This window comes from Emydura macquarii, unplaced genomic scaffold (assembly GCF_026122565.2).
Source record: "Emydura macquarii macquarii isolate MOO-44397 ecotype Brisbane River unplaced genomic scaffold, CSIRO-AGI_Emac_v2 contig_629, whole genome shotgun sequence".
Lineage (NCBI taxonomy): Eukaryota > Metazoa > Chordata > Testudines > Chelidae > Emydura > Emydura macquarii.
This window is the reverse complement of record NW_027130766.1, coordinates 1,777,779-1,790,574: the sequence shown is the minus strand read 5'-3', so window position 1 is coordinate 1,790,574 and position 12,796 is coordinate 1,777,779. Positions and strand designations below refer to the sequence as shown.

General features: G+C 41.9%; 1 protein-coding gene across 5 annotated transcripts in view; it reads right to left on the bottom strand.

Annotated features, from left to right (window-relative positions):
• The window catches only part of TLK2 (tousled like kinase 2), a 54,290-nt gene that overhangs the window by 26,423 nt on the left and 15,071 nt on the right, over positions 1-12,796 (bottom strand). For 2 of the 5 annotated variants that reach the window (XM_067540978.1, XM_067540979.1), the window contains exons 4-9: positions 11,870-11,939; positions 10,652-10,695; positions 9,276-9,371; positions 5,423-5,590; positions 2,920-3,015; positions 1,185-1,277 (exon numbers count right to left, since the gene is read on the bottom strand). In XM_067540978.1, the coding sequence (XP_067397079.1) occupies positions 1,185-1,277; positions 2,920-3,015; positions 5,423-5,590; positions 9,276-9,371; positions 10,652-10,695; positions 11,870-11,939 (567 nt within the window). The remainder of the gene's footprint in view (positions 1-1,184; positions 1,278-2,919; positions 3,016-5,422; positions 5,591-9,275; positions 9,372-10,651; positions 10,696-11,869; positions 11,940-12,796) is intronic. The other 3 variants (XM_067540982.1, XM_067540983.1, XM_067540984.1) reach the window with 3 other exon arrangements.

The following is a 12,796-nucleotide window of genomic DNA, read 5'->3' as shown; positions in this document are numbered from 1 at the left end:
TATCTGGCCCCATTCCCAGGGTATCTGAGCACCTCACAATCTTTAATGGATTGTCACAACACTTCAGGATGTAGGGAAGTGCTATTATCCTATTTCACAGGTAGGGAACTGTGGCACAGAGACTAAGTAACTTGCCCAAGTTCACACAGGAAATCTGCAGCATAGCAGTGAACTGAACCAGGGTCTCAAGTCCCAGGCTAGCACAGCAACCACTGGACCATCCTTTCTCTCTAGAGAACACTGATGTGAAGCAACAAGATGACTTCCTTTCCACTTTCAGCTGTAGGATTCCTCTCTGGCACAGCTGGTGAGCCCTGCTATTGACTCTTTCTGGAAAGTGGGATGTGTTTCAAGAACATCATGTCCGCATGGGTGTTTCCTTTGTTAGCTAGAAAACGACATCTCAAAAAGCAGAAATCTGTCATTTGGCCTCAAGTGATATAGGCTTCTTTTTTAAAAAAAAAATTTTTTTTAGGAGTTGAGAAACTTGATTCTTGAGATTATCAGAAAACAGAATTATTTGTCTTAGCTTGGCTTATTGGAAAGTGTTCCACAAAACCTGTATAATCTTTGCAGAATAAAGGCCTTAGCGCGTGGTCAAAAGCTGGTATTTTTTATGGAATGTTTTCAATACAAAAGAGTCTGGAATAAGAGGCAAAAATTCAGTTTTGTTTTCTACTCTGATTCTTGCTTTCTTCTGGTAGACTACATGCCTACATGTCTGATAGGTCTGATCCCTACGGTATGTTTTCTAGTGCTTCACATGCTTTCTAATTTAGAGGATAGCTTCCAACACTTCCTTTGGGAGAGTCAAGGCCCAAGTCTACTAGGTCTCATCATTAGAGTAAAATCCTTTATTCAAAATAAGTACTTTTACTTACAAATAATGAGAGAGAAGAGCCGTACCCCTTAAACCAGCCTAACTGATACACTTGATATGCCTACATATACTGATAACTCTCCCCATACCTTCTACTTCAAGAAGAGCTCTTCTCAGCCTAACTAATTTGTCAATTATCCTTTGAAAAGGTATTCATGTTGCCTCCTTCCATAAGAGCGTCAATTTCTCCAAATGCAGTACAGAAAACCCTGATTTGCAGACTGATTTGTACACATTCCACTCCTGCAATACCAGAACACTCCAAAAAGCAGCTTTTACAAGAGTCTTTCGTATTCACACTTACTCTTAATAAGTCATCTATCCTTCCCTCCTTCTTCTCCAGGTCAGAGTTTTTATGGTTTTCTAGTGCAGATATTTTTTCCATTGTGAGGTCAGACTGCAGAGACAAACATCGCAAAGCAAAGTCAGAAAGAGCTAATATTTCAGCTACAGAAAGCCTGCTACGTACTTGTCTTCAGCCATTTGTTGTGGTTTTGGGTAGTTTATTCTAGAAAGCAGGACTTTGTGCATTCTACAACTCTGATGAAGCAAGGATTTATTTTCACTCCATTTTCCTAGCATAAAGGTCAGACAACAGTATGAGCAGAAAAGTGTAGGACAACTCGGTCATGGGGAACACTGAAATTGCAGTGGCATTTGAAGAGTTGCATAAAGCGTCACCTTCTGCTGCAACTTCAGATTCCTGTATTGCATTCCTGAATTTTGTTTAGTGCCCTTAAGGCCTCTGGTTTTCAGTGTTCTTCCAGGCAATAACAGCACAGCTAGCATGAGGGGAGATTGAAAATGCACGGCCTCTCAGCCATGATTTCAAATGAATTTTGGTTCCACACTAAAATTTCAGTAGGTAGATGGAGTAAGACTGTGAGCATTGAAGATCTCGGATTGGCTCTCATACACCCACAAGATTCATTTGACAGGACGTTAGTCTTCACACAGCCCTAAGATGGCCTTGTGGGGAAGTGTTATATCTGACCTTTGTTTTTTATTTGTATGCTCTTGTTTTAAATAACCTCCCCTGAATTGAACTGTTCCCATTTAACAGCAGAAACATTAGACAAGTTTGTTTTTTAAAACTAATGTATTTGAGTCTCTGTAACGTGAACAGGAATTATGCATACAGTGGGGAGAACAGCCCCGTACCATTTGACAGTTGTATCTCAGGGCATATATATACGCATGCCACTGTAGCCTGTCTGGTGAAGATGCTCTATGACAACAGGAGAGAGCTCTCTCGTCAGCATAATAAACCCACCTCCACGAGCAGTAGAAGCTATGTTGGTGGCAGAAGCTCTCCTGCCGACATAGTGCAGTCTACATAGGCGCTTGTGTCAGTGTAACTTACGTTGCTCAGAGGGGTGGGGGGTTATTCAGACCCCGAGTGACAAATTCTGCTGGCAAGCTGTAATGTAGAAATAGCTTTAAACTCGGACTTCAGGGCCAGAAGGGACCATAATCATCTAGTCTGACCTCCTGCACATCACAGGTCATAGAACCTCACCCTGCAATAGCCCCATAACCTCTGGCTGAGTTCCTGAAGGCCTTGAATCTTGACAAAGATATCAAGTTACAGAGAATTCACCAGTTACTCTCGTTCAATCCACCAAGTGACCCACACTGCAGAGGAAGTATAAAAAAAAAAAAAAAAAAAACCCCAAGATCTCTGCCAATCTGACCTGGGGAAAAATTCCTTCCTGACCCCAAATACAGCAATCAGTTAGACCCTGAACGTATCTTTCATCAGGTCTCAAAGTGTTCTAAAGAGGAAGTAATCTCAGTTAGGTAGGTAGGTATCTGTTTTACAGAGAGAAACTGAGGCACAAAAAGGTCGTGGGATTTGTTCATGGTGATAATGCAGTGACAGGGCCACAAATAGATCCAATAGCCAAAATTCAATCCTCTGATGAAGCCACTAGGCTGACACCTACCAAGACTCGTGTCCTCTTTCTCTCCTCCAGTGCCAAAGCTGCACTAAATGTAAAGCTTAGAGGCAACATGTTGTACGGTTTATTGGCCTATACCTGTGTCTGTTTGTGCTGGACGGAAATCTGTTTTTGGGAGGTACAGGAATGCTCTGTGTTCCCTGATCCCGTAGAAGAGGGGCTGGCTTGCTGGGCCTGCAAGAGAAAGCCAACATAATTATATACTACCAGGTATCAACATCATTGCAGTTGTTCATGCAAACACACTTCCCATTGTTTTATGGAAGATGCTTTCTGGTCTCAGAACCATGTGGTTTAGATAAAACCATTTATAAAGTGGCTTCAGAGGTTTGGGCTATCAAAAGAAAATCAAAGCCTTTACAGAAAGCCCAGCTCAATCTCCAGTGGTGCCAACTCATGATTTTGTCATGAGTCTCATGATAATTATTGTGTTCCTTAAAGCCCCAGCTCCTGGAGTTAAGTGGATGTGTGATGATTTCAGCCTTCATTCTTAAAGAAAAAGTGTCTAGTCCTCGTAGCTGTGGAGAAAGCTTCAAAAAAGTGACCCCAGCACACCCTAAAGGCTCAAAGAGCAAAAGGCAAATAAAAAACACTAACTCTATTATTTTTACATAATCTCATGAGTTTGGCTTGAAGATCATGATTTCTGAACACTTGGGGTTGGCAATATTGTAAAGACAATGTTTCTATGAACTTTAGTAACATTTCATCCATGAAAATGATCTCAGCTGTCTCATGCAGTGTTGTTGTAGCCATGTTGGTCCCAGATATGAGAGACACAAGACGGGTGAGGTAATATCTTTTATTGGACCAAGAGCTTTTGGTGAGAGAGACAAGCTTCAGAGCTTCCACAAAGCTCTTCTTCACGTCTGGGAAATGTACTCAGGAGCCTCATAGCTAAATACAAGGTGGAACAGCTTGTTTAGCGTAAGTAGTTAACACATTTCAAGGGACCATTCAAGGTGAAGTGGCCGATTAACATCCCTCCAGTCATGGGGGAAGAAGGAAAAAAAGCTGGGAAGGGCTCATCTGTTGAAGGTGTTTTGCAGGTTTCCTTTGAGGATGAGGACTGAGAGGTCAGATATAGAGTGACTGCTTTACAAAGTGTTCACCCACAGGTGATATGATGTTTTCGTCTTACCATTTTTCTGTGAATGTTCATTCTAGAGTGCAGTAATTGTCTTGTTTCACCCATAGTTGTTATAGGGGCAATTGGTGCACTAATACATTACGATAGGTATGTGTAGGAACCATGGATCTTGAAAGATGTAGTGTGGGGGGTGTTGATAATCGTAGTGGAGATATGTCCACTCGTTTTGCATTTGTTCTGGCAGGGTCTGGTGCTGCTTTGAGTTGGTCCATCCTGCTCTGTGGGGAACTTGCTTCTAATGATGAGCTTGGTGCGGTTGGAGGGGAGTGGGGTGGGGAGTGTTTGAAGGCCATAAGAAGGGGTTCAGAAAAGAGATCTCTTTCAGGATGGCATCCCCACTGAGTATGGGTTGTAATTCTTTGATGATAATCTGTATGGGTTCCAGTCTGGGGCAACAGAATCATAGAAGTGTAGGACTGGAAGGGACCTCAATAAATCATCTAGTTCAGTACCCTGCAATCAAAGCAGGACTAAGTAATAACTAGATCATTCGTGACAGGTGTTTGTCTAACCTCTTCTTAAAAGCCTCCAATGATGGAGATTCCATAACCTCCCTAGGCAATTTGTTCCAGTGCTTAACCACCCTGACAGGAAGTTTTTCCTAATGTCCAACCTAAACCTATCTTGCTGCAATTAGGCGAGAACTAGAGGTGTGCAGTCGGAGGGGCTTTCATTTCTGTATTGAAGCAAGTTCTCTCAGGGCATTTGGGTGGCCCATTCCATGATGCGATCTACTTCTCTGGTAGAGTGTCCTTGTTTGGCCCAGAAGCTTCACAGCATAACTTCACTAGATACTAAAGATTATGGACTGAATAGACACATTGGATTTATGGTTTATTACATCAATCTAAACACCCACTTAACCTCTCCGCTAGCTTCCTCCCACCCCGCTATAACTGGAGAGGTGTTATCAGGTCACTTCACCTTGCACGGTCCCTCAAAATATGTTTAACTACTTATGCTAAACTATCTGTTCACCTTGTATTTAGCTGACACTGAATGCATTTCCCAAACCTGAAGAGCAGCTAGTTCTGTGTAAGCGCAAAAGCTTGTCTCTCTCACCAACAGAAGTTGGTCCAATGAGAGACAAGGTGGGTGAGGGAATATCTTTTAGCTGTACTGGGAGTTACTCCAGTTGAGAGTAGTTTACTTTGTTTTAGCCTAAAATAAGTCAGGAATCGACTTTGGCTTTATCAGCTTAATTTCTTACACTGAAATAAGAGCATCTACACAAGATAGAGTCTCATGCAGACAAGCCTGGAGATCCAGCATCTTTTCACACAGGTCATGAACCAGCCATTAGATGGTAAAGACTGTCACGCATACCCGGGGCTGGGTGTGAATCGGAGCCCTAGAGGCGAAAGACTCCACACATTGTATTCCCTTAACAAAGCCTCTACCCCGGGCTTGGGTTTTTGAAAAATTGCTCACCGAAACAAAAGCAAAACAGAGGCCAGCTCCCCTCTGTGCCAGCTGCTCACTCTCAAGCCGCTGTTTTGCCAGCATCATAGACATCAGCGTTGGCAGAGGAGAGTGTTCTTCCTGCGGCTCCTTTGCAGAACTGCCATCTACCCCGTATAGTGGCTGCTCCACTCGCCGCTGTAATACATTTAAAAAAATACAAGAAACCTAATTCTGCCAAAACTGTTCTCAGTGAAGCAGCAGCTCAGGAACAAACAGCCAGCAAAGAGAGGATCTGATAACAAAAGCAGAGCTCCTAGAAATATTGCTCTGATAGCAAAGGTCAATAGGAGTGACTGGATTAACATGTTTGAAATGTGCCGCAATGTATGTGAATGTGCAGAACTGGATTCCCCTAGGTAACGAAAATACTGCTCCTCTCCAAGTCTGCATGTTTTGGGGCCATTCAGACAAAGAGCTGGAAACAAAAAACCTTAACCACAATATCTTAAATTAGGCTTTTGCACTCTTCAAGAGCTCAGAGCAATGATCTCTAGCTCTTATAGATCTGAAAGCACGTTATGTCAGTATCCTTATCCCCATTCTGCAGTTGCTTAGTAGTTTTCATCACAGTCATTTACAATCACCCAACTTCACAAGAGGTGCAGGTATATGCATTTTACACACAAGCGAACTCTGAGGCAGAGTGCTCAAAGTAAGCAACTGAACCATGATTGGAATCCAGGAGTGTGGCAACCTGACCCCTACTTTAATGGTCAAAAAATCAACGCCTCATAAGATAAAGGAAAGGACTAACCCTTTTTCAAAGCTTTTCAGGAGGTACACGTATGCAGCAGCTAAGGGGAAACCACTTTCACATCTTGGACAGTGGTTTCCTAACTGTTGTGCAAGGCTTGGTATCATCAGAACAAGAAACCATGTTAGCTACGCTGATTATAGTTATGACAGTGGAATGCCAAGTACTGAACAGTTTTAGGTGCACTTTGGTAGGTCGCAAAGTCTGAGAACTGCTCATCTAACTTTGACACAGTATTCAGGTTGAGGAGAGTGGTGCTGGCACAGAATGTGGCTGAATCAGACAGAAAATTGCAGAGGCCCTAAAGGTAGTTTTGCTCAGATGTTCTCCAAAGCAGAGCATTGCACGTTGCCTCACTAAAATACATGGAAACTTCTCCCTCCTCATCTCTACATATTTTCCATTTTACGTCCCCAGAAGCCTCCTCTTCTCCTAGGCCCCTGTAGCGAAGGCAGGACATATATGATCTTAAAAGGTGACCTAAAGAAAACGTGGTCTTTACTGTTCATCCAAAGCTTTTTTTTTTTTTTTTGCTCAGCATTAGAATACCATATCCCTACTTTCTTTTCCAACAGAGAGCTTTCATGGGATGAGGACATTGCAAGAGCTGAGATCTGAGCAACTGAGGGATAAAGGGACCTGAGGTAGGCAAGCCATATTCTAGGAAAACTGAGCAATGTTACCTGAAGATATTACCTTTCCTCCCTTAGCCCTGGCCACAGACAAGCTTACCATGCAGTGTGAATGACCATGACAGTCTTTTTATAAAAGATGCTTAAACACCTGCCTCACTGACATACTAATTTCCTAAACTGAGAATGATATGCAGTTCTCTTCTTTTTTCCCCTGCTCCTACTGTTACTGGTTTTTCCTTTCGTAGTCAGAGCGATGGTCTCACAGATGCATGCTAGTGTTTTTACTATCACAATATAGGCATAAAGTTAAAGTATGGATGTAGGAGAAAAGAAAACCAGAACCGAAGACAAGGAATCTAAAGAGCACTCTGGCCGTATACAAACCCCGCACCAGCATGAAAGTGGTTAAGGAGATGCTTTGGGCTAGGGTGGCCCTGCCTTTCCACACCTGCAAATCATGCCAGGCCTGGAGGAGGAGCTAGGAAGTGGGAACTCTACTCAGAAGGGGGCAACCCTGAAGGGAGCAGGCTGTTGAACTCCTCAACTCCCAGACAGAGGATGACAGCCAGTGGAGCCGCTGCTCCTGCAGACTGGAGAGCACTGATCCCCTGTGTTCAAAGGGGAAATGAGACACTTTTACTGGAGACCCAGTGCACTCAGAGGTAGACTGTGACATCGCAAAGGTCCCTCTGAACTAAGAGAGGCCAAAATCCACATGGAAGCCAGCTACAGGTTCTCCTTTTCCTTTATTTAACCTCATCTGGCGACTGTGGACTGTTTTGTTTCTTTCACCTGGGAGCATGAGGGGAAGAAACAGCCAAGCAGCTTCAGCCACAGGACCGAGCACCAGCCCTGCTAAACTGACACACTTTGCAATGCCCACTGGGGTGGGGCGATTAGACGTGCACGCTTGGGCTCCCCACATAGCTCCTGAAAGGGGGCGCTCTGCCCAAGACAGATTCATGACAAGAACCTTTGTTAAAAACGACAACGGATTTAGCTGATGCTGCCTGTGACATCAGTTTTGACTGCATGGGAGAGGTTCTCCCCAGGCCTCTATATACTCAGTATATTAAAATGCAAAAAAATGCACTAAAGGAATGACTGCCCTTTATGCATTTACCACAGGATCCTAGCTTCTGGGGGAACAATTTTCCTGAATGTTGTGCATGTAAAGTCTCATCCATTAGGTATCATTAACACATTTTTTTGCATTTAACTTTTCTTTTTAAAGAAGAGGAGAGGTGCTCTTGAGTTAAATACACCACTAAATGTAAAAAATAATCTAGCGATATGTCTAAATTCCCCATTAACTATAAGGCAGCACTCGAAGGGTTTAATTAAGACCTAGTGATGTATGCTGGACTCTGAGGTCCACTCTCTCTCTTTTGCGACACTCTGCAGGATACAGTGTATGGTCCCAGAGCAATCAGCACTGGAATTTAGACAAATATAAGTTAAGGAACTATGCAAAGGACTTTAAAATAGACTAGTCAGGAAGGCTCATATGCTTCATTGTATCTGGTCTACTGTCCGCATACTACGCTCCAGAAAAGACTCCAAACTGCCACACTGTTCTCCAAATGCTCAAGAAAATGTGAGGATTAGATCCAGGCCATATTCAAAGGCTCTAGGGTGGTTTTTAAGAGTACTTACACGAACACAGCACAAAAGCAGCTTCTTAAATATCTTTAGAAAATTTTAAAATTGGTTCTCTTCCCATCCGAATCTTGCAAAAGTGTTTAAATGGCACAATTAAACTTTTTCAATGAAAGAAGTATAGTAATGGGCGCACACATATATTGGACAGCTTTTACTGATCTTCCTAAAAAGCTACAGTCCCGCAAATCAGTGTGGAGTAAAAGATCTTTCAGCACCAACGATGATGTATTTGTATTTCAATAGCCCCATGGATCCGAATGAAGCTAGACACCATGCAAAGATAGAAAGCCAGACCCTTCCCTGGAAAAGCTCACCATCTAAATAGACAGGACAAAACTGTGCAGGAAGAGGGATGCGACAGACAAGCAGAGTGATCAGAATGACAGAATGGAAAATATGTTAGTTCTACCTTTTCTATTATTAGGAACATAAGCTAATCCACAACCCCTTAAGAGAGAACTCTCCTATACTATATCAAGAAATGGCACCTAGGGTTTGAAGTGTGTAAGATAAACTGTTTAAGATTGGATTAGCCACTTGGAAACAAACATGCCTACTTCAGGCCCTGGACTGCTGGTTTTACAGCTATGATCCAGTTTATTAGCTCTGTACAGACTGCAGGATCACTGAAAACTATTTCAGTGATTAAACGAAAACCAAGTCTCTTTCACTCGCTGTGGTAACATTCTGTCCTATTTGGTCGGAAAAATCTCCTGTCTGTGGCATATCCACTGCATCATTTAGCACCTTCCTCAGAGGGAATACTTACTGGTAAGGGATTGGATAAGGAATGCTGTGGTGAGGATCGGGCGACAGGTGGCACGCTTCTGCCAGGACTGGTTCCTGGACCACTTCCCCCAGCAAACTGACCAAAAAGATACATATGATCAATCACTTCATAACGATACTATGCTTAAGCAAGTTTAGTGGGGAAAAGATAGAAGCTGCACATTTATCTTAAAGCATATAGATCTTCCCTATAAACCTGTTTTAGTGGACACTGAAGACAAAAAAAAAAATTAAAAAAATGCACTGACTGAGGTTTGGTCATTTTCAAAAGAAAATGAGTATGAACTACATACATTATGCCCATAATACCAAGAGGTGATGGTGAATGCCTTCCATGGTTAAACAGCCACTGCTACATTAGATATAATTTCTTATTTTAAAGCAAGGGATCTAAACACACATGGTTCAGGATAAGCCATCTTCTAACAGTCCAGGGTTAGGAAGACTTCCCCTGGGCTGGTGTGTCTAATTGTGCACTCTATGTACACACACATGGGAGGGTGAGGAGTTGCACCTTCCTCTGAATCATCTCTCACCAGTCAGGGACAGAATGTCAGATTCACTGGAACACTGATCTGATCTGGTATGGAAGTTCCTATGTTCCTGTACTATGGACTGTACCACGCTTTAACTCAGCAATGCCTGAAGACAGTAAGGAAGAGGGGCTAGCAAAAGCACTAACTCCAAGCCATCTAACTACTCAGCATAAAGTGAACAACAAGTTGTTAGGGAGAAAAAGTAACAGGTTCTAGTTTGTACATGCTTGGAAAGAAAAAGCGACAAGAATATATATTAAATGAGTTTTCTTAAAGTTCGTAGCACTACCCATCACTGGTCTCCATTCTGTGCTTGGTGCTGGCCTTTGAGTGGGGCTAGATTGTTAGCAAAACCAAAGTCCTGCAAAGACTTAAGATAATGCTTAAATCTAAACAGGATCTGTCCTACTTAAGTTAATGGGACTCTGCTGGCAGATTCCTTTGCAAGACCTGGCTTTTAATATAACTAAAACGGGCTTGCCAAAAAGAGGCTCAGTCTCATGAGGCAAGGTTCAGATTCCAATAGAAGTCAGCTTCAAAACTGTTGTAAGTTGATTACTATTTATAACATTTAGTCAGCCAATTGTTTAAATTAAAGAATAGAAATTAGCTTAAATTAGAAACAAGACTCAAATATTCTGCCCTAAGCAAACTCTTAAACCTATCAGATTGATACAGGGAATCACTTACACCAGAAGCTATGATTTAATGCAGTGGTTAAAGTAACTTAAGTTACACTACAGTTTTCCGTTTAAAAAGATGCCTCAAACAAGAATTTAAGAAGAGAGATCTCTGAAAATTCAATTTTAAATGGTCTTACCTCAAAATAATCACTAATTTTATGTCCCCTAGGAGTGCCTTTTCCTGAAAGGGAAACAGAAAAGGAAGGCAAACTTGATCATTTTTAAATGTAAACATCTGATGCTATTTTGAGAAACTTACTCATGTAAATGAAGATGTATACTTCAGTACTCCTTACATCACCTAGCTCAGAAAAGCTTCTACACAGTAATAGTTAGTCCCAGGATTAGAACAGTTACACTTTTTTCTTTTTAAATTTGGAGAGTTAACAGTTTGACTAATTCCAGAATTGACACAGACCCGGGAATTAGATGACATTTGTTTCTCTGCAAATATCCATGGAAACGTTTGCTCTCATGGTGTGTAATGTAGATCCCTTCAAGTTTCCTTCCAGGTAAGAACATAACAGAGGTTACCATATACAATCTACTCTTGCCTTTACGTAATTTACTGTACTCATAATGTGAGTACATTAAACCTCCCACAATCCTTCCTATGAGAGCTAGAGAGATAATAGCAATTTAATACAGACTCAAACTTTAAATGGTGTTCCACCTCTGTTTCAGAAGACTACAGGTACAGTCTACCACCAACAGAATCTCAGTTATTTTGTGGTAGGGACAGATTCCTATTTCCAAAGTAACTATTTATTTTATCCTCCAAATGTTCACCCACTGAGAGGAGCGTGAGGGCTTGGACTGAAATCAGACTCTCTTTTCTTTCAGATAACATTTGCTGTTTTATACTTTTAAGTACAACATGTTCTCTAGCTGTTTGTTAAAGTAGGTTCCCACTGTTACCTGGAACAAGATGTAGAAAATGAACAAAAGTTTTTCAAAGTACAGAAAAAATGAGATAGATTTCCAGCTGCAGACCATATCCATGTCACCAAGCATATGATACTCACATAATCCCTATGAAGACCCATATCCAATCTTAATTTGTGCAATTTGGCACCATCATGTTTTTCCAATAAGAATGCTAAAGAATTTAGAAGTAAGCATGAATGTCGCAGTAAATTGTTGTAGGACTGAATGTTTTTCTTACAATGGAAACAACAAGTCTCCCACAGGACAACTACAGTATCTCTGCAAGTAGTTCAAATAAGGTCCTAACAAGCTGCCTTACACACCCTTGAGATGAACCATTACTCTCCTTAGACATAATGACTCTTTAAAAAGTGAAGCTAATTATCAAGTGTTCAGAAATCCTGTAAAGGATCAGGAGAATGGGTTACCTTGACTGGTCTCATATGCTTCTGCTTTCCTTTTCCTGTTTCGCTGGTCATTCTGTTTTTTCTCAGGAGTCTGTCAAAAAATACTTCAAAATTAACATTTCTGCTGTTATACCAGAATTTACAAAATAACCAAAATACTCAATAAATAGGTAGCAGCTCCCCAATGGTCATTTCAGCTCCCAAGTGCATTAGTTTTTGCATTCAGTACTTAGAGACACACTACCTTTAGACCTATGCACAGCAGAAATAAGAGAACATGTTAGAAATCAAAAAGGGATGGAAACAGGAAGAGTATTTTCTTTTTTAGACATAATAAGCCTGATTCTTCATTGCCCTGTACATCATGGAGTCTTTTAGTCTGCCACAGATAGAGCATAAAATTCTATCAAATCAGAGTAGCAGTGTTTAACACCCACTTTTTACTAGTCTAAGGTTACGGCTACACTGACAGCGGCAAAGTCGCCGCCATCAGATCGATTGCTCTGGATCGACTGAGCGGTCAGCGAAGATCCGCTCAGTCGATCCAGAAATTGACATACTAAGACCACCTCCACAAGTGGCATAGCGCTGCATCAATGGGAACGCGGTTCCCGATGGCACAGTGCAGTGAAGACGGTGCACAGAAGAGGAACCCAGAAGTCGACGGGAGTTATGCAAGGTTTTTTCATAGCTTGCATAGCTCCTGTCGACTGCCGCCAAATCCAGGAGGTAAGTGTAGACAGGGTCTAAATGGCTACATAAGGTGCAGGGCAGTTGAGAATTGGGCTCAGTGTGTTTAGGTTCCAAGGATGCTTAAGTGAGTCAGCAGCTCAAGTTACATTGCCTTACAATGAATGGGACACCCGCTCCTAAGTCATTTTAGCACTTTCTGAAAATCCGCCCAACTGGCCGCAGCCCATTCAATACCTGATTTCTAGTACTCTTAAC